This window comes from Tympanuchus pallidicinctus, unplaced genomic scaffold (genome assembly GCF_026119805.1).
Source record: "Tympanuchus pallidicinctus isolate F22 unplaced genomic scaffold, pur_lepc_1.0 scaffold22, whole genome shotgun sequence".
NCBI classification, from domain to species: domain Eukaryota; kingdom Metazoa; phylum Chordata; class Aves; order Galliformes; family Phasianidae; genus Tympanuchus; species Tympanuchus pallidicinctus.
The window spans coordinates 19,382,096-19,406,035 of NW_026294739.1; the positions used below are offsets into that span (position 1 = coordinate 19,382,096).

At 43.1% G+C, this 23,940-nt stretch overlaps 1 protein-coding gene across 7 annotated transcripts in view; it reads left to right on the plus strand.

Annotated features, from left to right (window-relative positions):
• MECOM (MDS1 and EVI1 complex locus) overlaps positions 1–23,940 on the plus strand; it is a 298,479-nt gene that overhangs the window by 127,815 nt on the left and 146,724 nt on the right. For all 7 annotated transcript variants that reach the window (XM_052687091.1, XM_052687086.1, XM_052687088.1 and 4 more), the window contains exon 2: positions 4,938–5,287. In XM_052687091.1, the coding sequence (XP_052543051.1) occupies positions 4,938–5,287 (350 nt within the window). The remainder of the gene's footprint in view (positions 1–4,937; positions 5,288–23,940) is intronic.

A 23,940-nucleotide genomic window follows, 5' to 3' on the forward strand; every position in this document is an offset into this window, starting at 1 on the left:
CATTCAAGTAACGATTCAGAACTATTTCAAGTGTGGCATTTATCTCTAGACTTGCTGATAATCTCTTTTGTTTTACAGCTGAGCCTTGTATTTGTAAAACAGTTTTTCTCTCCCCTGTTATTTTTACGTTTTCCACTTAACTGGGAATTACTAGCTCCATTCTGCTTAGAATCTAATCTCATTTGATTAGGTTTGCCTGATGCTTTTCACAATGGGGTCCTGCTTGGGGCCGCCAGACTGTGTTACAATACAAATAATAATAAATAATCGTTTTTAGCTCCACAGAACAGTTCTGTGAATAGGGAGCGGCACAAACCAGTTTCAGGTACATTAACTGATAAAAAGTTCAAGTAATGTAGCTCTTGGCTAGAGTCCCCTCTGTGCCTGGGGATGGTAACCCAAACTCTGTGTGTTTCTGAGGCCAAGGAACCTTTTCCTCCAGGGAACATGGCCCCTGGCCGTGATTCCTTGGTGCAGGACTCTCAGATGGCTCTCATGTAGTTCACCACTACTCTATGCTCCTTTTGAATCTAATAGGTTTCTTTCTCTTATTTTCTGTTTTTCCTGACCTCCTGTGTTCTAGACTGATGTAGATAGATTTTGTAATCAATCAGCCCCTGCCTGTAACATTTTTTTCTTTAATACTTGTTCAAACAGAAATTCAGATAAAGGTGTCCCATTTGTATGCAAGAGGAAATGCCTGCCTCCTTTTCAGATATGCTTGCAAATACTCTGTGCTGATTTCCTCAGTGCTGAATAGAAACGTTAGGTCAAACAAATATAAATGCACTCTGGTCTCATTAAGGGATCTGACTTGGAGCACAGTGGTGCATTCAGGCCCACTCTGGCCTTATGCAAGAGATGGGTCTCCTTCATCTGCTTCGTATATGTTCCCCAGTCACCCTCATTAATGCCTTCATTAAAGGCATGGTCAGCAGCCCTTACGGAGTTCTAAGCTTCTGACACAATGGACTTCTGCTGAATAAAGCCTTGTCCTTCTGATGTCTGCATGTTAGGGCTAAGGGTCTTCTTTCTCACCTTTGAGAAGCCGTGGGCACGAAAACGTCTCTATCTTCTCAGTTGGAAAGTGCCACTTCCACATTCTACCTCAGCTCTTGTTTTATCCTGCTCAGCAGGTGATGGCATTAAAAACACCTCTGAAGTAAGCTCTCTAGATGCTTTTGCTTCCAGCCTACTCCTTCATCTGCAGTAATCAGCTGCCCAGGTTATCACGGCAACCACGTGCACGACTCCAAGTGCGGAGAATCAGATTCAAGTGCTAGAGTGTCAATAGCAGTTTGGGGCTGTATTTTCCCAGACATAAATTGCCTGAAGAGAGGCAGAAAGGAGGGAAGATGACGTTGTTAGGAGGCTTCTTAAAACTGCACAAATCCATTTTTCCGCAGCCATGTTCCAAATCCATTTGTGCAGTTGTGCTTTGGCACATGGCTATGCTGTGCTCATCAGGCACATCCCCAGCATGTGGCCACGTGAGCTCCTTCCTGCTGGCTTGCCAGCTGGTGTCAAAAGTGCAAACACAGGTGTCCATCCTGGTCTTTTGCTAGCAATTAACCTTTCCTCCCTGGTTTCCTTTGAAGCTTGCTCATGTTTTTATTGCAAAATATCAGTGAAGAGTTTTATGGAGGCTAACATCAGAACTTCCACGCTGCCTAATCTCATCTGCTTCCTTATCGGGGCCTTGGTTTTGTTACATCCCATTTCTAGCAGAGATAATTAGTAGACTTTAAAGAAGCCACCTTGAATTTTGAAACTGCAGTGTTGTCTGTGCGAATGCCTTGCAGTTCCATGGGAAAATGATACTTTGAGGATCAATGCATTGATGCACTGAGCATCAATGATCCCTGAGCCTAAACTGAACCTCACAAGGATTTGCTATCAGTCAATATGCCACTGTTTTGCTGGAAGTCCCTCTGATCCAGGAAGCTACAAATTTGGAAATGAAGACCATACCTGCCATTCATGTACACTGATTTCAGTGTAGTTCCTTCTACCAGTGATAATGCAAATGTACCTTAATGGTCTTCACTCTCTTGGCCAGCAATAATTCAACTTCTTGTTTATTGTGAGGTTTTAAAATATATTTTCATTAGGATACTTTTCTATTTCAGGCAATATGTGACTTCAGTACTTTGTTTTACCCTATCCCCAGAGCTTTGGGACAGATATATGCGTATTTTACTTTGCAGGGCTTTCAAACTTGAGCCAGTTTCTGACTGCGACACTGGGTGTGTCTGCTGGAAATGAAAGCAGTCACAATAGAGCAGCACAAATGGGCTTGTCTCCCTGCCAGCCTTCCAGTGCCGATTTATCAGTTGCAGGTTTGACCCTATATGGCTAAAACGTGCATAGCCAGAATGTCTGAGATAAGTATAACTGGGGCCTTCGGGTCTGTGAGAGAGAAATTAAACTGGACTGTCCCAGGGGGAGAAGAAACATCTGCAGAACTGTCCTGGAGGCTGCAGGCACAGCTTTTGCTGGCTTGTGGGCAGGTTGTGAGTGTGGTTTGCTGTGGCTGTGGGTTTTGTCTGAGCCACTTGGTTCTTTGGTAGAGAAATGGCAGGACCGAGGAGAGCCCTGGTTTTGTGAGCTACTGCCTGGTGGGACAGAAAAACAACGAATTCATGAGGTGGACTTTTGAAGGAGTTTGGGTGCAGGCACCCAGCTGTCATGGGAAATCAGTAGGATTTAGATGCCTGAAGTTTTTAAACACCCCCTTCCAACGAGCCATATGCTTATCATCAGTCAGATCACTTTCCTTGTGTGATTTCTCTTCCTGCAGCCCATGTGTATACATGGGATTTTTTTCTTCCTTTTTTTTTTTTCTCATTTCAAAACCAGCTGAGTTCTTTTATGCAGGGTTGCAATCTAAACAGTTGGGGGAAGACATCTGAATGGGAGTGATGCTGCTGCCTGCAGTAGTGGGGAGCATGGGGGATCCTGGGGGATGCTTGAGTGGCACGGACCAGACTTGCTCAACTGTTTGACTGTGCTGAGCTTTCCTATGTGTTCAAGGGGAGCTGAGTCTGGGGACAGCTGCAATGCATTGGTGTAACAGAGGTGGCTGCTAACCTGGTCATTTCAGGTTGGAGCAGTGAAGTGAATCTTGGCATCCAGGTGGAGCTGTGTCCCTGCCCTTTCCATGACTTCTTTCTTGTCCCCTGCAGTCCAGGCTGAGTTTTGCTGCAGGACAGGAAAGTCCAGGCGTGGACTTAAGGATGCTTCAAGCTCTTTTGCATGACTTTCCTTGAGCACCTTCGCCAAAACAAAGCACTGATGAGCTATTACAGGCAGGATTTCCTAAAAGTAAATGATGGAAAATCCCCCTGTGCACCCATCTCAGCTGAATGGTGGGGTCAGTCAAGATTTTCTGCTTCTCAGAGTGCCAGGTATTAGAAAAGTGGCAAACTGATCAATCCAGGGTTCAGTCGCTAGAGGACAGGGGGAGCCCGCCAAGGCAGAGACAGAGGGAGTGGGTAGCTGAACTTTCCTGTGACATGCATGAGGTCATAGCCAGTGCCACATGAAAGAAAGAAAAACAGTTCATGGCTGTGAATAAATTGCTCACAGATGAAGAATCCAGTTTACCAGTCATGTGATGGGAGCAATCTATTCAAATGATTTGTTATGTCCCGGTGTTTGTCTTAGGCAGCACCAGAAGCATGAAAGTACAGATAGAATGCGGTGAGATAATATGTAACAAAGATGTGAGAGATAATGGGCTATGACCAGTTTTTAGTGGAAAAGGCATACGGTGCTAATCTACCATGGATAGTTTCTTAAATGAGCAAGAAATTGAAAGAACATTTTAAAGTTTCCTGTTTCTTCACTGAGACGGAGTCATTCTGGTCGCCGAGCACAGCGGAACACTCTAATTTCTGGGCCACCATATTATGCAAATATTCCCATGCTCAGATACCCGATCTCTCAACTTTGTCCCTAGGAGAATAGTATTCACACATCCTATTCAGTTAGAGTTAAGTGGAATGCGTTTTGATGCGAAGGAAAAGTACAGTGAGAGAGAGAAAGGTAAATTAATGTAAGCAGTGAGGAATTGCTCTTTTTTGTGTCCTTTGCACACACTGGTGGGTTGAACGCCGTGTTCCTGATGCAGCTAAAATCCCTGCTGAGGTCACTCTGAGGTTTCTTTTCTTTGCTAAAAGGAATTTACAAGCAGCCTTATAGTTCGAGCTGTCAAAAATAGTGAGTTTTTCCTCTTTTGTTGTTGTTGTTGTTTGTTTGCTGGCTAAGTGCCAGTGACAAAGGTTTTTGTTTTCAATTGTTTTGGATTTACCCCAGTTTCTTCTGTAAGAGGAGAAGGTTCTCTATAAGACGCAGTTTAGATCCTGGACTTATTTCAGACCATTGAATTTCATGGAGGTCAGTGATGAGACACTGATTTACATCAGCTGAAGTTCTTGCCAATAGTTGTGTGGTAGGCTGGATCCTTTCCTCCCAAAACTAATTGGAGCCCATCAAACTTAATTTTGGCTACTCTAGGTTCAGGCTGTCTCTCTGAAAGACCGGTAAAGCTTTCCTGCTTTTCACTTCACTTAGATTTCAATTGTAACATATAATGCAGGCTTTCAATTGCAATTTCAAAGAGCGTGCAATGCAAAGCGCTGTATCCGGACCAGATTGGACAATAGGGTGTGCCTGCACGTACATCTGTATGTAATTCACTTTTTTGTGTTTGGTGATGTAAACCACTTTTGATGTCAGGAGCACTGAGAAATGCCACAGAGAACCCCTGGGCTTGCAATGGGGAGAAGGCTCAGCTCCTGGCAGGACGAGGGGAACCAGTGATTGATGAGGGTGCTGCCCGCCTACCGAACTGTCCTCTCCATTTTGTGAAAAGGTTTCACATGCAAAACCTGTCAGGATATTTTCAAATCCTACCATTTGGCTTTCTTTTTCAGGTGATGAATGCCTATATGAAAGCTTTCCTGAGCTTCCCTTGGAGGAAGTGCCAGAAGCTGATGGAGAGGCTGCAAACGCCCAGTGCCCAGCATCTGTCAGCATCCAGGAGCCATCCTCTCCAACCACCTCCAGCGAAGCTTTCACACCAAAGGAGAGCTCTCCTTACAAGGCTACGATATACATTCCTGATGACATTCCCATTCCTTCCGAATTTGAGCTCCGAGAATCCAACATTCCTGGAGCGGGATTAGGGATATGGACCAAAAGGAAGATTGAAATAGGAGAAAAGTTCGGCCCTTTCACGGGAGAGCAGCGGCCACACCTCAAAGATCCCAGTTACGGTTGGGAGGTAAGACACTTTGCATTCCTTCAGCCTGTTGAGTTCTCTTGAATGTCTATAAACACGGAGGTATTTGCAGAATTTGAGTCCTATCCTGCAGCAGCCAGGGAATATTTGTGTACACTGAGACTGTTTCATGGCCTTGCGGTGCTTTCTGGATGAAAGTGAATGTAAATTTAAGGAAAAAAAAAGCAAAAAAAAAAAAAAAAAAAAAAAGCAGGAATTGTTGTTGCTCTTCATGCATGAAATCTGTGTGGGTGGATATTGGCTGGTGACCTCCCTTTCTGGGAAGGAGAGGCAGATGTGGTATTATCGGAACATTTCTGCACCGTTTCAGCTCACTCACGTGCAGCCCTGCCATGGGATGGGTTGAGGGATCTGTTGGTGGCACTGTGCTGTCTGTCTGTAAAGATGCTGGGTGCTGCTTTCAGTGTTGTGCATCACCACTTGCTGGTGACAACAATTAGTACATTAAATTGCTATTGCAGAGCCTTGGGGGCTTTGAAAGCGGAGGGTTTGATCCTGCTTTCATTTAAGTTCATGGGAATTTTGCCATTCATTCAGTGAAAGTATGTTTGGATGCTAGTGTCAGAAACCGAGCACACATGGGGATGGCGTGGATCATGTTACTTCTGCAGATGCTCTGAGAAATGTTGGTTTTCATGCAGGAGCTGAAGGCCTCCTTCAGTGAGTACTGCGGTTGCCTTTTGCATTCCCTGCCTTCAGGAACAACATGTTTTCTCTGCTGTTATATCACAGGGCTGTGGTCTCATTGAATTTTTTCCTTCGTGGCAGTGGGAAGGCAATTTTCTCCTATATCTGGCATTAAATGGTGGCCTATGGGGCTGTAGACACAAAGCAGTGAGGATGGTTGTAGGGCGAGTCAGTCGTCCCTGACCTCAACCCGGAGGATAGTACATGCACTGTAAGAACTGTTCTTGCATAGTTTTATTTGCAGTTCTAACAGTGGGCTGTGGAAATAAAGTACGATCTCGGCTTGCCATCTGTGCTTTTCCTTTGGTTTCTGATAAGGGGAGAAGTGTGGAGTTTGTGCTGCTCCCCAGGGCTGCACCTGACCTCTGGGTACACGGGAGTTTCGTGTTCCCAGGAAAAGTGGAGTTCCTCTGTGGAGCAGAACCTCACCGATATGGTGGATAATAAACATTTGGTTAGCTCTTAACTGTCAATAAATCCTCGATGAGTTCATTCCAGACTTCCTATGCAGTTGTTTAAACACTTGTGAGAGCAGTGACAATACGACAGAATAGTGTCAGCAGAAATTATAGACTTTGCAGCACTCTATCAAGTTAACAGACCCTGATGAAATGGAACTGCTGGTGAGAAATCTTTCTTTTTTGACCAAGGCACCAGGAAACCATAAAAGCTGACTTTTAACCATACCGCAATTAAGCTCAGATATTGATAACAGAAACTGGAACCGAAGTGCTGAGACACGACTGTTCCTTCAGGTTTAACACTTTGAAATTTTAGACTGCATTTTGATTTGTGTGCCCTTGGGTATTGATAATATACTGCAAAAGTAAGGACTAGTTTTGATGGTTCAGACATTTAGGACTTCGTAGCCTTATGAATAATAATAATAAAAATGCATAACTTGATAAATCTGGCAGATTTGAATCCCTTTCACACTGCAAGACTCGTGCCTTTCGAACAGTGTTATGTATTTGGGACAGCTGGGGAGAAGCTATTGAAAAGTGTTGGAAGAAAATCACACAGAATCAACAGTCAGACTCCCTCTGTAATTTGGCCACTCATCCATAAGTACTCTGCAGTGCTCAAGGGAGCCTGACACAGAATATTTTTCCAACAAGTGGGTTAAGTACATTTATTGGAATTGAAGGGAGACAAAGAAATGCTGGTTACCAGAGTCTACACAGCGAGTGAAGTGGTGAGCAGGGGAGGTCAAGGCTAAAGGACAGATGTGGGGGATGTGGTAGTGCTGCAGAAGACCTCACCAACATCCGAGCCCAGATGCTCACCATCAGCTGCTCTGGAAACCAGCATCTCTTTGGATCCATGCCTTGGGATGAAAAAGAAACTTAGCAGTGTGTGGGCTCAGAGAATGCCACAGAAAGCATGGGGTAGCTATGGGAAAAGGTATCATTTATCTGTGGTTCAGCACAGTTTGGGGAAGGTAAACTTTTCTGGTGTCCCTTTTTCTGCCTGAATGGGCACTTTTATAAAACTGGGTGTTTCTCCTGCTGTCAGCATGGGAAGCCTGCTTCTCCATTTGATATTATTTCTGTTGTTTGTGACTGTGTTCTGTTTGCGCGGGTACCAGGATCAGCATGCAGCAGCCAGGAGGGAAGGGGAAGCTGGAGGAAGTGCTGCAATTAACTTTTGCAGCCAGTCAGGAGATTTAGAAAAATTTGCTGCAGAAAGCTGAGGAATGTCGTGGCACCTGTGCCTACATCCCCCCCATGGCAAGGCTCCCCATGGCATCACTGCAGAGTTTGTCAAGAGCAAGTCTGAGAAAACAGTGTCCAATGTTGTGTCCATTTATGCACTTCAGCCATAAAACACACCATGGGACAGAGAATTTGTTGTGATATCGTTCTGCTTGGGTCGTGATTAGAGTGCTGCGGACCAGTTTAAATGAAAAGCCATAAATTTGAATTTTATCTCATTTTGTGGGTCTGGAGCAAAGCATTATCTAATCAGGTATTGGTTGGTTAAAGCACAAATCGAACACGGGGTCACCGGACAGGGGGAAAGGTCAAGCTTTTTTGCAGTTTGTCACCGTGGTTTTAGTATTTGCCGGCAGCCCGACCATCCGAGGGGGTCAGGTGGCTGTTGCTCAGGGGTTGTTTGAAAAGGGAAAATTGACTGCTGCTTAATCAACAAAGAAAACAAGCTTTTAAAGGATGGCAGTAATTTTTTAAACAAAAGCGAAGCACACAAATGTAGTGATTTCATCATAGTTCATGCCCTGCTATGAAAAACAACTCAGAGAGTATTTCAAAGAGAGCCTTCACATAGGTCACCAACACACCCATCTCCCACCAGAGTCTTCCAGAGTGGGGTGAATATTCAAATTCAGGTCTCTTATTGCTATAGCGAGCTCTACAAGTCTCATTCATGGGGACAACGTCTTTGCAGCTCTTTATATCCTCTACTTTGACTTCTTTATTTAGAAAGGTGGGAACAAGAGCAATAAACTTTAATAAATCAAACATGTCAGAGAAGTAAAAAATACTTTAGAGCTTTATAAAGCACCATATAATGTGCTTATAGAGCAGAGTATATTTTCCTTTCACAGCAGCGAAGCTGAAAAACATCATAGATTCAGTGGAAGAGGCTTGACTTGAGGCTATTACTTCTGAATGGAAATTAGGAAGCTATTTGTTTGCCTCTCAAACATTTCTGATGTACATCTTCAGGGAAGGCTGAGCAGCTTCTTAAAAATTGATCTGGAGCAAAGGCTTCCCACTGGTCTGCAGGGACTGGAGTAGCTGTGATTTTAAGTTTCAGTTTTGCACTCTTTGATTTGGCAATGGTTTTAAATTTGAATGTAGGAGCATTTGGAGGTTTTGGGTTCCAAATATACTATCTATCTTTATGAAAAAATAAGTAATAAGTTATAAAAGGTAAGGATATAGATTTTTAGAACTGGAATCTAAAATATATGCTCCCAAAGCTATGTTGTGGTGCCTGAAATGATAGCTTGATTTTCCTGCTGCTCTCAGCATCCAAATGAATGAGATCAGTGGGAATTACTGGTGGGTTCCTCTTGGTGTATCCTTTACCCTCTGTTTTTGGGTGCTCCTTTGGAAAGCTTTTGTCAGAAAGTTGAAAGTAGCATCTGTCTCTTGGCATAAAAAGCAGAATATAAAGCAACACCTTAAGAACTGGGCAGGAGATGCACATATCTTACAACTCCTGCTTAGATATCCCTACTAAACTACGTTGGCATGGAGGGAAAGAAATTCCTCGTAGTCAGTGAAATGACGCCAGGATGGACCACTAATTAGGAATTATGCAAGAAGGGAAAGTAAAAGGAACCAATTCTTCATTATTTCTGAACATTTTTCTTTGGGATACAGAAGATGCCCCATTGTTACACAAACAATTTTCTGTGGTTGTCTGACTCTTCAGGATCCATGCTCTGACTTACAGACCAAACCTCAGCTTTTCCTTTAATTGTCTTTAGGAGCTTTAACGTGCAGAGCTACTTGACCAGCTGGTTGGAAAGTGGTGGAGTACAAAGCAGGTTCCTTGCCCACGGTTCCTCCTTGAGTATGCATTGCAGAAGTGTAAGGACTTCACGAGCGTTGGCAGAATTAGTAATGAAGCAAAGCTAGGAGTAAGAGTAGGAGTTATCTTATTAGAAAATAAAAAGAAATAATTTGCTTTATAATGAGGGAAGGAAGTACTCTCCTGATCAATGTAAGGCCAAGTTGGTTTTGCAGATAGTGTGTTCTCCCCACGTCAACAGAACAGCCCATCCGCTTCTGGCAGCCCCAGGTGGGACTGAGATCCTTACCTTTTCTTCAACACGTAGGTGATGTTTTATCCCATTTGGAGTTCAGCTTTGCAAGGCATATAGCACTCTGGCTGAGATCCAATAAAGCACTTAGGCACAGGCTTATCATCAAAAGGATTACCCAGGTGTTTGAGTTAAGCATGTGCTTAGCTGCAGTGTTAAGATCTCTGTTAGGGACACAGTGTTCAGTGCCACATAGGATGGAGTTCATACCATATATCTTACCTGAGGTGAACATGCACAAGGGTGCTTAATACAGACCTTAGAGTGTACCTTGCAAAAGGCATTGCTGACGGTGCTGCTAGCGCTGCCAGTTGAATTCTCCTGTTACTTGCAACCATGTCTGGGGGTGAAACAAGAGCAAAGTGTGATGTCCACTGCATGCCCCAGCTGGTAACAGAGCTGCTAACATCAGATTTTTCCATGCTCAGGACAGAGACTATAGCTTAAGTGAACAGCCATCAGATCCTCAATAGCATAATATGAGCAGGTGAACCTGACGTTCAGTTCTAATTAAAGATGTTTGACCACAAAATGGAACTGTTGGTCCTTTTAGTTTTTCATAGGATTGGGAGAGGGTTGGAAAGTGGGGACAACGCACAGAGTCATCTGCCACTGCCTTTGCTCTGCTGATCTCTATTTAATTTCTTCAATTCTCTTTAATTCTTCCATTAATGTGATTAAGCAGAGGGTCCTGTTTGATGGGATGTGCTGCCTTGGTGAGAATTGATGGGACGTGCTGCTTTGGTTTTGGGCAAAGCCTCCAACTTTGCCCTGTTCTGGTAAAGCTGCTACAGTAGGAGCTGGAGATGAGACCTACAGGATTCGCTCTTTGTCTCCATGCTGAACCTGTGCTCAGAAATCTCTCAAAATCAGAGTGTCTGAGGGACAAGGCAGGTAGGTGTTGCACAGCTGCCAAGAGGAAGGTGCCACTTGGCTGTCCCCAGCTGCTCTTGGTGCTGATAAATTGCAGAGCCAATGCAGTGCCAACATGGCAGCAGTGGCAGGAAGAGCTGAGCAAAATGCTGCTCCTTTTTTTTTTTCAATTTTGGTTGGAATGAATTGCATAGCATTGATGTTTTGTGCACTTGACAGCTGGTGGATGCTCCCGTTGTCCTTGACCTTGGGGGCAGGAAATTGCCCATTCCATGGCATGGTCCAAAGCCACCAAAATCAATCTGTGGTTCTGTGTGCACATTCCCCACTGAGCCACTGAGGTATTAATCAGGAGGAGTGTTGGATCCTGAGGAGAGCAGAGTGAAGCCATAAGATTGCATGTAATGGGGAATAGGAGCAGGAGGGGGAGCAGAAAGTTTTGTTGCCCCTTCAGGGTAGAACTGGGGGAATGTTCCAGTAGTTTTCTATCTCTATTCAAAATAAAGTAGTTACTATTTACTGATGGGTAGAGTTTACCTGAACTCAATGCTTTGTCCAAGCAAGCAATAAATAAATTGAGAGAGAAGCTGACATTGGAATAGATCTGTGAGATTATCAAAATATACAGAAAAATCACTGTAAGTTGTGTCAGATGTCCTTTTAAAGGGCAAAGCCTGTAAAGTGAATTTAGCCATTGAGACAGACAACATCAGAAAGAAAAATAAAAAAGACAGAACCAAAGAGAATAATTGCATTTAATAGAACTGACAAACAATCATATTTCTTCCCATTAAATAAATATGTTATAAAAAATTTATTATGGAATGCCACATTATGCAAGCCAGGATTCAAAGATGAGTTCTCTGCATTAAGTACAGTAGATGCCATTAAGGAAAACAGTCAATATGTCACTAAGCCACGGCCTGTAAAATTAAATTGATTTGGTAAATGTAAGTAAGATAGATCTGTTTGCTTTCATCATCAATTTTGAGTGGGTGAACAGGTGATGTCACCAACCTGGGAGCGATAAAGATGCAGGACCATCTGGAAAGCTTTGTGATGGATGGGCAACTGCTTTTGGATAGTGACAGTGCTGTGGTACTTTGTCACTTGGGATGCAGTACTTAATAACTTTTCAATACCATCATAATAAATTTCACTGCCTTATTAATATAGGAATGGTGAGTTATTACTGTGATGGATATTGTAAATAACAAGAGATGCAGCTGTCAAAAGCTGATTGTTTGGGCATGTTTCTTTAAGCAACACAGTTGACTTGGGATAATCAACGTATGTCTATACCAGCAGAGTTTATTGCTCTTGTCAAAAGAAAAAGCAGCATTATTCAAAAATTATATGAAGTCCATAATAAACAAGTTTAATATATTATCAGACTTTTCCTATAAGTTTCCTAACACAGAACAATAAATCATTTTTAATAATGCTTTTCCATGTACAATAATATCCTTATGCTATAATAATGTTCTTTCCTAACTATCAGAAAACAGAGAACTTGTGAAAACACAGAAAGGTATCTTTCACTCATCAGGACACTTAGAAAATTAGATCTCCCTATTTCATTAAAAGGCTACTTCTGATATAAAGCCAATGAACTCTAGCTGTTTCTTTCTTTCTTTCTTTCTTTCTTTTTTTGAATTTTAATTGAACAGATGTAGTTAAATACAAAGCTGTCGTTAAAGACAAAGGAATACAGACAAAATTATGAGCACGTGTCCCTAAATACTGGCAGGAAAGAGCATCTGTGGGTGTTTTATGAAAGCCTGGAGCTGCTCCGTGACACCGCTGCTAATGTCACCAGTCTGAGGACCGGAGAGAAACAAAATGCACAGATAGTTGTTAGCGGAAGATGAATTACCAGATCAATCATTTAGCGCCATTCAGAGCATTATACCATTGTTCCCCGGGAAGATAATTAAATCAATGATGTCTTTCTTATTTGTGTAAAGAGGTGCAAACTTGTAAAGAATATCCAGAGCTCCTCAAACATATTATTTCTGGGTATTTTTTTTAATCCATGGTGACTTTGCCTTTCAGAGTCCAGCTTTGTCCCTCTTTTCAATGAAACGTCTCACCGCCATTTCTATTACTGCTGAAAAGAGAGCCAGCAGTCTATTAACAGGCAATAAAGTTCAGGAAGCCTAAGACTAGTTTCTTGGGTCAGAGGTGAAAATTGCATACTAAATGAAACAAAGGTGTGTCTTGATGGCTCAACAAGCAGAGAAGAGAGTAGCAGAAATGTGGGTAGAAAGAGGCGGTCATCGTTAAACAGGAGCAAAGGAAGACAGGAGGCAGTGCATGGCCAGGTGCTTATTAGCCTAGATGAGCACAGCGCTGAGCTTTGGCATTTAAACCTCCCCACCATGTAAAGGTTCTGTTGAAATCTGGGCATTGGACCTAATAAAGATATCACTAAAATTTCAACCAAACAAAAGTAAAAATCTCCTGCTTCCTGGGACCTGAAGATTGGGATGCGCTCGTCAGAGTGGTCCAAACCCATACTTGTTTGGAATAGAAAAAATAGGTGGCTAACAGAGTGTTCCCACCCCAGAGAGTATAAATGTGCCATTTTATCCACATGGCAGCCGTAATGGCCCCAGCTGAACAATAGGAGCACACACAGGAGGGAAGGCAGAGGTTATCTCAGTCCAGCCCTATTTGATCACATTAACTTTGCACACAACAAGCGTTAATTTGGGAGAAAAACAAAACAACTTTAACTAGCCCTTCTTTAAAGTACAGTCCCCACATTTAACATGGAAAGATGTAAGAGATCCCACAAAAAGAGTAACATTCCATCAGGTGAAGGCTACAGCATAAAGGGGCTCTTGTGTATAGTGGGTTTCCCAAAGTGTTGTTCTTAGTCTTAACTTGATGAAGTGTGCTGGCAGCAGGCAGGCAGCAGGTTTGCCTTCCCTTTCTGTCAGCTCTTATATGCTGGGCTGCAGAACTGATGCGTAGCTGGTCGGGTGTTGGAAAGGAGCTTTCATTGCCCTCCTGTCTGCTTGAAGTGGCCACAAGTGGTAAGCTGCCTTTCTAGAAATGTGGCTATGAATCTATGTGCACTTTATTCAAAATTAAGCCTGAAGGTTTCGTGTTTTCTGGGAGATTTGTGGTTATGGCATTTCTGTTGCTTACAGCAGGTGGATCTCGGTGGGTATTTTGAAATCTTGGCAGTAATGCTGATTTGGTGCAAAAGTGCCAGGCTGTATTGAGTAGGAAAATGGAAGCTGGATTATAGAATAGCTTCAGCACCACTGCACTTACAAAAGATATTCCTTAAAGCCAAATTGCAAGCAGCCTTCTAGTGATGCCCTTTGCACATGGTAAAATTTGCACGTGAGTGGGAAAAAAAATAGCCTTTCTTGCTGGTATTAAATGTTCATCTACCTGTGTGAGCAAATAACCAAGAAGGAAAAAAACAGCCTCATGCTTTCTTTAATATGAAAACCAGAATGATCCTGCCAGCATGGTGAGGGAGGGAGATGGTGCTGAACAGAAAGTGAAAGCTGTAATATGCTGCAGCTCCCTACCCTGCCCTGTGAGAAAACTGCGCAGAGAACAGCATCTTAGTTTGCCCCCAATGAAGTCTGTGCAAAGAGGCCTTTTTTCTGACTTCTTTGAGGATTTGTGCTCTCAAGGCACATTTCCTTGCACCAGCTGACTGCAGGCAGTGCAACTCTCCTTCATCACTGTTCTCCTCTTCCTCCAATGCCAATCCTACCATCCTGCATCCCGTCCCCCAACCCTTGCAGCCCACTGGAATCCTTGCTCAGCTTGCTGACAAACCCTGGAATTTCCTTTCTCCCATCCACTCCCTAAGCCATTCCCTACTGCATCCTTTCCCAGTCCTGTCCATCTCTGCAACTTATCCCTGGCCATCACTTTACTCACTTTAATTTTTAGCCGCACTCTGCCTTGATGGCCCCTTTGCCTTTGGCACCGGCCACGTTGTCAGTCTCTGCTAACAAGGCACTGCTTTCCTCTCAGTACCCAAACATATTTGAACTTTCTGCTGTATCCCTGCTTTTTCTGCCTTCCCTATTGCCCTCATGTCAGCATTTCAGAATTCGTCTGTCCTTCCAGCCTTGCTGCTCCCAGAAATGTAGCCCATGTTGCCCTACACTGCCTTTCCCCCACTTGAAATACCACTGCTTTCATGGCTGGCAAAGCTGCTCAGCCCCTCCAGCACAGGTTCTGCTCCTTGCTTTCACAAGTGCTTTTCTCACCAGCTGAATTTGACGGCGTTGTTATGATAAAGGCAACATCTGATTCTCTGTCCTCAAAGTCTGTTCCTTCTCACCAATGCAAGCTAAGCAGGCTGAAACATAGCTTAACTAATTATTAGGAAGTTATGGCTGTAACAGAAGTCGCTGTGTCTAAGGAAAGCCCCGTGGTAGGGACTCGGTGTGTCGGACTCGTTTGGCATTTGCATTCAAATAGTTTTGTGCCTTTTGGCCACCGCTAAACCTGACTATCCATCCCAGCTCCCGCGGCAACAAAACGCTTCTCTTTGCACAAGCAGAGGACCGAAATTCTGGTTTTCAGCCCCAGCATTCCTGAATAAAATTTAGCTGATTGCAACAGTATCATTTCGAGTGTGATTTTTAGTAGGGTTGAATGATACGTTTGAATGGGTTTAGAATAGGTGCTTGAGCAGCTTTTGTCCCCATGCTAATGCCTCGCAGCAGTGGGAGTCAGGAGGAGCGGAGTGATGACCTGAAATAGCAGACGGCTCCAAACAGAGCTGGATTAATGCTCACGGGGGCCCTGATCCCATACACCGGCCCCACGAAGCCCTCCCACCCCCCGTCCCCACTCAGTGGTGTCCCCACGCGTGCCCTGGGGCTGCCACCAGGACAGAATGGCTTTTCTCTGTGACCGATGCGTTTGATGCGTTTTGGAAACCGGGCTGCAGCCGGTGCCCCTCCTGCGATATGGTTGGGGGTTAAAAAAAAAAAAAAAAAAAAAAGCCTTAGCGTTGGGAATTATAAATAATTTGATGCAACAGGTTTAAGTTACCATTTTTGTGGTGAAAAGAAAAGCTTAGCATGATCCAGATTTTCCTTGGTTTCCTCCCATTCTGCTGAGAAGCAGAGGTATTCACATTTCTTTGTCTAACAGTTTTATAATGTCTTAAGAGATTAACAGTGAGCATGAATGAGGGGCTCAGGATTAGACGACAAAAAGCTCGGGCTGGCCACTACCTTGTTTGCACATTTTACATTTTTCAGCATTGCTGAGCGAGTATAGAAACTAAGGAAAGATAATAAGGACCAGAGTCCCAAAAGTGTTTAGTGATTCAAAAAATTCAGATGCCATGTCAGAACTGACAGAATGATGGAGCATTATGTGGCAGGGCCCACTTTTTTGTCTTAGGGTAAGCTCTCACCCTGAGTGAATGCAGATGTTATCGCAGGATCCCAGACAGACAGTCAGTGAAATGTGACAAGCTGTCAGCAAAGTTACACTACGTTGATTTTGCTAAAATATCCCAAAGCTTTATATGTGCCTTTTTTTTTCCCCTGTTATTATATATGTATACAGAAAACTCGTAGCTCAATCAGATGGAGAAAAAAAAGGTGGGGGGAAGAACTGATTACAGTAACATTCACAGGCGTAATCCTTTGAATGATGCAGACGTGGCTGTGAAAGTTTTCTTGAAGAGTGCCAAAAATGATCACCAAAAGAACACAAAGGTTGCGTTGGCATCAGGAAAATCTCCGAAAGCACAGTGCAGCTCCAGTCCTCACAGTGAGCCTGATAACCACGTGTCACCCTGTGCTGTGTCAATCCCTGGCTGCTTTGGGCATTTGCCCCTGTGAAACACGTAGGGAAATCCGGAATCGCTGCTGGAGCAGTGGGTCTGAGCAGGGCTGCTCACTGCTTTCTCTTGGGCAGGAGATGGGCTGCAGAGCAGAGGGTTGGGGCAACGGCAGCCCCTTTGTTTTTGTCTTAACCTCAGAAACAGGTATTGTTTATGACTGAACACACAAGCTGCTACAATTGAAATGGGAATGGCCAAAGGGATGTAGGCGAAGTGGTTTGAAGCAGGCTTAGGGCAAATCGGTGTGAGTTGGCTGAGTTCACATGTTCTGAGCTCACAGTGAGGAGGATGACTTCTCTTTTGGAATTCTGGATTTGTAGGAGAAATTGGGTTGGTCACACCAAAAGATATGAGCTTCTTAAGAAAATAAGGACTCAATTCTGCATATTTTTCAATACTTAACTCTTAGAGCATCTGCGGTGAAGTGGTATTATTCCTAAGCCCGTGCGCTCGCAGGGCTGTGCTCAGTGTTTTCATACTTTAATACTTCATTCCTTTGAAAACATAAAACATATTCTGAGAAACACGGATATTTTTACACGTGTAACTGATTATCACTTCTGAATTAGGGCTGCGTCAGCTTCAAACTTTACATAATTAGATGATGGGGAGCACAAAATACTGATGTTTTCAATCCATTCCATGGAATCGTTGTTGTATCACCTTATATAGATGACTAGGTTCTGATTTGAAAATGCCTAAATAAATTACATATCTGTTTGGCCAGAAATTACGTGTATCATTCATGGAATCCCTTCCAATGGCCTGTGTTCTTGTCTTATTACTGTTAGCTTCAACCTAAATTTCATAAGAGCTGTTTATGGTGGCACAAAGCAATGTGTTTTGCTAGGGTCTAAGTTGCAGAGTGTTTGTTCTCCTTAAGCAGAGAAAAATATTGCACATAATATCTGATCAGTTTAGGTCTTTGTATGAACAAGATCTTGTATTATTTGTTTCCATATAGCAAAGATATTAATTCTCCTGCATGGAGCAGGAGAGAAGGGAAAGCAGCCAGGCTCACTTTGGTGCAATTTGTGCTACAACAAAACGTATTGCCACGCAGCCAGACACGTCCCTCGTTCTGAACAATGAAAAGCAGACACTTAGAAGATAACATCTCACACGGTATTTTTGCACAACACAGACCTAAACAATCAAACTGAATTATGCATATGGAGGATATGATTTAGAATATGTTTAGCTAGTAATCGCACTCATGCTGAAGTTTTAAATTTCATCTGTCTGCTCAGATCTATTGTGATCCATTAAGTGGCTTCCTTTTTTTCCGACAAATTGAATGCTGCAACTGCAAGGAGCCCTTTTGTTCTTTTAATTCAGTCAGCATGGAAATGATTTTCTCATTTCAGGCCCTTTTCTGTCCTCTCTTCATTGTGTCAATAAAATAGAGTTGTGCAGAGCTGCTCTAATCAGCTTAGAGTGCTAATTCATTGCACTGGGATGCTATCTGGGTCCGGCTACAGGTGGGCACTATAAGGGGTCAGTCTCCAGGGGAGTCTAATTGTGTGTCTCCTGGGTCTTGTTTGCAGAATAACTGAACTCTCAAACCCTAGCTTAAGGAAGGAAGGGAAAATGCACAAACGCCGTGAATATGGGCTTGCAGGGTCTCTAGATGCAACACCTGCTCTCAAGGGGAAAGTTGTTTCCATTTAGACACTTTTTAGGGAAGGGAGGGCTGTAGTTCAGTAGCAAATTAATGAGAAACTTAGGAGATTACTTTTAAAACTGAAAAGAAACGTGATCATTTTGCAGCACACATATGCAAGAACGAACCACACGTGGTGGTGCTGGTGAGGTGGCCTGGGGCAGGCTTGCCTCTAAGTTTTGGAGACAGCCAGCTCAAAAATCTGCGTGGTCCTTGATTATAAGCCAAAAGCCTTTGAAAGAGCAAGGAACAAACAAGTCCACATGTTTTGGAGCTTATTCCCACCTTCATGCCAGTGCTGGGGTGCACCCCGCTGTGTCTGCCCTGCATCCCAGCTCAGCCCCTTTCCCACAGATGTGCCCGGTTTTGTTCTGGTGGGAGGCAGCCCCAGTGCTGGGCACAGCACACAGGATGTGTGCCAGCACTTCTGCAAGGCTGCAGAGATGGGTGCAGATGAAGAAGCAATGATGTGCTTCCTACCAAATGCATTGGAGTATCCAGAGGAAAACAGAGCTCCAGCACCAGCCTTCATTAGAGTGAAGGGTTATTCCTGTGCTGCTGGTGATGCTGTGCAAAGAAAAAATGCTGAAAAAGTGGTAAAAAAGAACCCTCAGCAACTCATAAATTTAATTAGAAGTGTAGCAAACAGCAAGAAAAACTTGGATCACATTTTACATTCATAAGGACACGAACATTTCCCCACAAAATGTGATTCCCGTGCCCACAATTGCTGATGCAAAAATTGGGCGCTTTTTGGAATTCAGATTTGGGTTACTTTTAGAATCTAAGTTCTGAAAACAAATGCTGGGGCCTTTCCAGCCAATTTCACCCCCGTTCATGGAGCCTCTCACTTGCTTCTGTGCAGGAAAAGCTGAGAGGGCACAGCAGGGACTGGAGCCACGGCTATTTGGTGCAGGAGCGATGGTGTGTGGCAGTGTGGGATGACAAAGTCCCCCATAGCCTCGTCCTTTTCCCCAGAGCAGGCAGTGCTGGCCCCAGAAAGGGTTTCAAGGCAACTCTGCAGGGTGTCAAAGCCCCATTCCACATCTTCCATTGCCCCTGTCTTCCTTCACTCCAAAACGAACCTGACTGAGCTTGGGCAGGACTTTCTTCTATCAGCAGGTTTTCTATGGGAGCAGTAAGCTGTTAGTCTATTTGGGCTTTGTGGCTGAACTGCCACCGTGAAAATTAATTAACATACCTGAAGACACCCCTGAGCAGGAAATCATAGTGCTACTCTGTGATTCAGGGGTGAATAGGATCCCTCCATTATCAAAAACTCCATCAGGGAAGAGGAAATTAAGTTCCTAATTAGACAGTGTCCAAAGGAAGAAGTGAGGCATTGAAGAGATGAAGAAAATTGGGAGGTAGCTGATGCACGTATCGGGCTAATGATAGAAAAGGAAATAGTAGAGCTTGAAAGGTCACTGACCTTATTAGGCTGGGAGAAAAGTAGTAGATCTTCAAAAGCTTTCACCTATGATAGGTTGACAATGTGTGAAGTTCTCTAGATGGTCAGAGAGGAAAGACAGCCCAGAAAGAGCATGGGAACAAATTAGGTAGATTACAGTGAACTGCATAAATGCAGCATACAAATCTTGTTTAGAAAAGAGAGGAATTCCGGATAGAAACAGCCAGAAATGTTTCATTACTCAATGAGATCTTTTCAGTACAAATAAGAGGTTTTTCTTTCTCGGTAATTTTTTAATTTTTTTTTTTTGTTTAATAACAATTCAACTCCATTATGATCCTTCACAGGGTGTAACGTTTCACCATTGAAGCACTGTGGTGGTTGACAATGCTGATTATTAACTTCAGTGAAATAAAGACAGTGCTGCTAAGAACTGCTTCAGAGTTTGAATGTAAGAAAACCATTCTGCGTCACACAGCGAAAGCATTGCAGCTTCCTTAGTGGCAGGAGGTTTTACCTTGGAACCAAACCTGGCTGGCTGTATTGCTTTTAAATGCTGTTGTAGGCTATTTTCTCCGCACATAAAAACTCCCAGGGTCTTTAAATGAGATATTAAAAGAAACAAGCCTATAGCAAGTCAAACGAAATGCCCCCTAAGCCTGCCTGCTCACCACCTCTCTTCCTGCAGCAGGGTGTGCAGTGCGTAGGTGATTTCTCAGAGCCTGATTAAAATCCTCCCTGCTGCTTCATGTATGAGCCAGTGCTGTTCCTCCGTCTTTCTGCTAAATGGTCCGGTTGTGTTGTTCTGACTGCTGGTAGGAGAGGGGAAGATAGAATGCAAAGAAAAAGAGGAGGAAATTAAAAATATAGTGCTGTGTGTAATTCATGCATCGTAACCAGTCTGTTTGTAATAGAAAGATAGTTTGGCCATCCAAAAAATGAGAACAAATTCTCTGCTGATTAACAGTGAATGTAGCAGCACGACTTTCCCCTAATGTGAGCAGAGTGTGACCTGCTCGAACAACAGCAGCCTTCCCAAAACACGCTGTAACTACAGACCAGCAAGGAATCTACTTTTTTGTTAACTTTATTTTGTTATGCAGAAGTCTGTGTTTCGGTGCTATGAACATTGAGGCTGATTTCATGTAAGCACTGTTGTATTCCAAAATTAAAAAATACTTTTGTGAAAACCGCCACCATGTGGCATTTCACCAATAAGGCAAAAGATGCTTCCCAAAGCTACTTGAAGAGCGAGTGCTTTCCCACACTGGGAAAGAAAACAAACTCAGTGAGTCTGATATGTTTTCTTTGTGTTTGAGACCCTGTGCTGGTTCGGATCGGGCCTGGAGGAGAAGCACTTCTGAGCCCAGTGGGCACAGCCTGCATCCCTCAGCCCATAGAAGGGCTGTGCCAAGCCACACTGGGTACCCATACAGAGCTGGGAAGGACTGCCGGCCCTGATTAGATGTGCTCTGTAATAGTATTGTCCTGTTTTCACTCACCACAGTTGAACATTTCTACTAGGCTAACAAGGCACAGGGTAATGAGAAACATGCCAAGTTTAAGGGAAAGAGGAGTCGAACCTGTGCACAGGAAACAAATGTGATCAATTACCTCAAGTGTAGAGCTCACAGATACCTTATCTTAAGGCTCCTTAAAATAAGAGCTTGATTGTTTCCAAATGTGTCTAAGAAGCTAGTGATAGAAACACATTAATGCAAGAGACGTGAAATTTTATTACCTCCAAACATTGTCATTATTACTTGCTTCTGAATATATTGAGGAATCAACACAACTCCCCAACACACGACCAGAGCAATACATCTGCAGCTACCTCGGCGTGTGCAGTCTGTAAGTGTAGAAGCAGAGGTTTAGCAGAATGCTATGACAGTCTTCCAAACAGTATTTCAGAAAGCCACCAGCAGTTTTTGTACTGTGAAAAATCCTCTTTTGCAGTTTATTTTTATTTCATTATTTTGGTGTGTGTGTAAGATTGGATATGTCCCTCTCCTTCAGGACCAGTATTTTACACTGTGCTCCTGGTGATTATTATCCTTGTAGATACTTCACCACCTGCGTAAGGCTACTGAACTTAGGTTGACACTGAAAATGGAGATTGTTAGCAGAAATTTGTGACAAACTGTTTTCTGAAGATGCATTAGGAGCAGGGAGAAATGTGTAATGGCAAGCTCCTACTAAGGTGTGGTTTTGACTTAAACATGTGATGCTGTGCTAGGTTTTTAACATAAATCTAGGATATTTAGGACAGGAATATATTGCTTTTTGTTATACTCTTCATAGAAATATCATCTACAGATGAATTAGGAGGTCAAGGAAAGCCACCGTGGGAAGTCTTCCATGTTCCTTCCATCTATGAAAGTCCCTTGGGCATCAGCAGGAGCTGTGTATGAAGACTGATGGAAACGTAGGAACTGAAAACTTCCAGTTGCATTAGAATAAGTGCCCTAAAAGGACTTGGTCCTTTTTATCTCCAGTGGCTGGAATTACTCAACTGAATCTGCAACTCAGAAGTGAAGCAGAGCATTGACCCAAACTTTGCCAGGTGTAGAACTCAACTCTTCTCTTCCTTCTTACAATGAAAGGAATTTAAATGTTGGGCTGATGCTTTGGGAGAAGAAATCACAACACAGCACTGGTAGGTTTTATCAGTAGAGACTCCAGTTTGTACCTGACCAGAGCTTGCTCATTTCTCAGACACACACCTGCAGCCTGAAATGAGGGTGGAACACCTACATTTCACTGAATGTTTCATTCTGTGTGTGTTGCTGTATGGAGTGAGGCATTGCCTCGTATTGCTGGGGTGGGTTTGTTTCCTATGGAATGTGTTTGCCTCTCTCATGAGACAACAAATTCAGCAGCATCTTTATTATGCTTTTCTACTTCAAAGTCTCGTTTTGTGTTTGAGATCACAACGAAGTTGTTTCAACCTCTTTGCACACTGGCTAATCCGAAAGAATGAGGTGTTTATTATAAATAGTCATTTCAGCACAACTCAAATTATTCAGACATATTTGTTGCAGTGTTGGGTGGAGTGGTCACTGCAGAGGACAAAGCTAAATAAACTAAAATGTTAAAAAAAAGTTTGAGGCATTTAGCCAGAATTATATTCAATACCAACTTGTTATGGTTTATTAAAGTTCTGCACTTTCGCCTGGAGACATTTGCCAGTGCAAAAGTAATGGCTGCTTTAACATCCGTGTACAAAAGTGGAATTCAAGAGATTAACTTGCGTTTGACCTACTTCAGGTCTGCTGGTAATGAGGGGTGCAGGGGCACAGAATTAATTTCTCTCAATTTGTGGCTCTCAGGGGTGCTGCTAAGTTTGAGAGTGCTTGAATTTTAAGAGTCTCCCGGTGTGCTGAGAAGGTTTTGTTGCTGCGTGGAGCTCTGTTTGCAGCACGGACTGAAGAGCCAGTTTTATCTATTTGATTAATAGCCTGACTGAGTTCTAGTGTATCTTTGCAAGAAGAAAAAAAAACCCAATATATTTTCTCCTCCACTCGAATAGCATTTTTCCCACATGCACCAATGTTCTGCACCCACCCAGGAATAACAACTTGAAGCAGCCCAAGTGCCAAGAAGCGTCTGCTGAACCCAACTTTTGGCAGCAGCTCTCAGCCTGGATGTTACAGACCAGATCTGAATCACCTGTGTGATATTCCAGTATTTCTTCAGGGCGTGCTCTGTGTTTGGTGTGGGATATGAATGGACTGCTTCTAGATGGACATAACTCAGAGTGGTATTATTTGGAGCAATGTGGTTTTAAAAGCTAGAAAATGACTGCAATTATTACTGGAGTGCTGTGTCTTTACAGCAGCATTAAAGCAGCTAGAGAGATTTTTGGCAAAGCAATTTATACTCTCGTGAAATTGGCTGTAACTACTGAATGTACAACATTTCCTTTTCTCCCTGAGTTTAAAAGGTCTGTTTTAGTTCCTTATCAATACACTTCATTCCTTCTCTTCCTTTTAAAATAACCACTGTTCGGTGAAAGATTTCTTTGTGCACAGTCAGTAGCAGCATGGCATGATTTATTCCAAGCATGCTGCAGTTTATCAGGGAAATAAACAGAGGAAACAATGACATATGTAGGTACCATCCTGTGTCAAATATTCGTATTGGGTGATAGGACAAGAGATAAAATGTTTCTGAAGTTTTTTGAATAGATTTTTACCAGTTTATCATATAGGAATATTGACACTGAGGTTTTATCTTTTCTAGAAATCTGTAAGTAAAAGCTTTCTCTGCTTTTTCTGCCACAGCACAGGAATGGCCAAGGCTGTGTGTTTATGTATGGTTACTGTTTAACAGCACACGTGATATTAAGCACCTTTGACAGAAG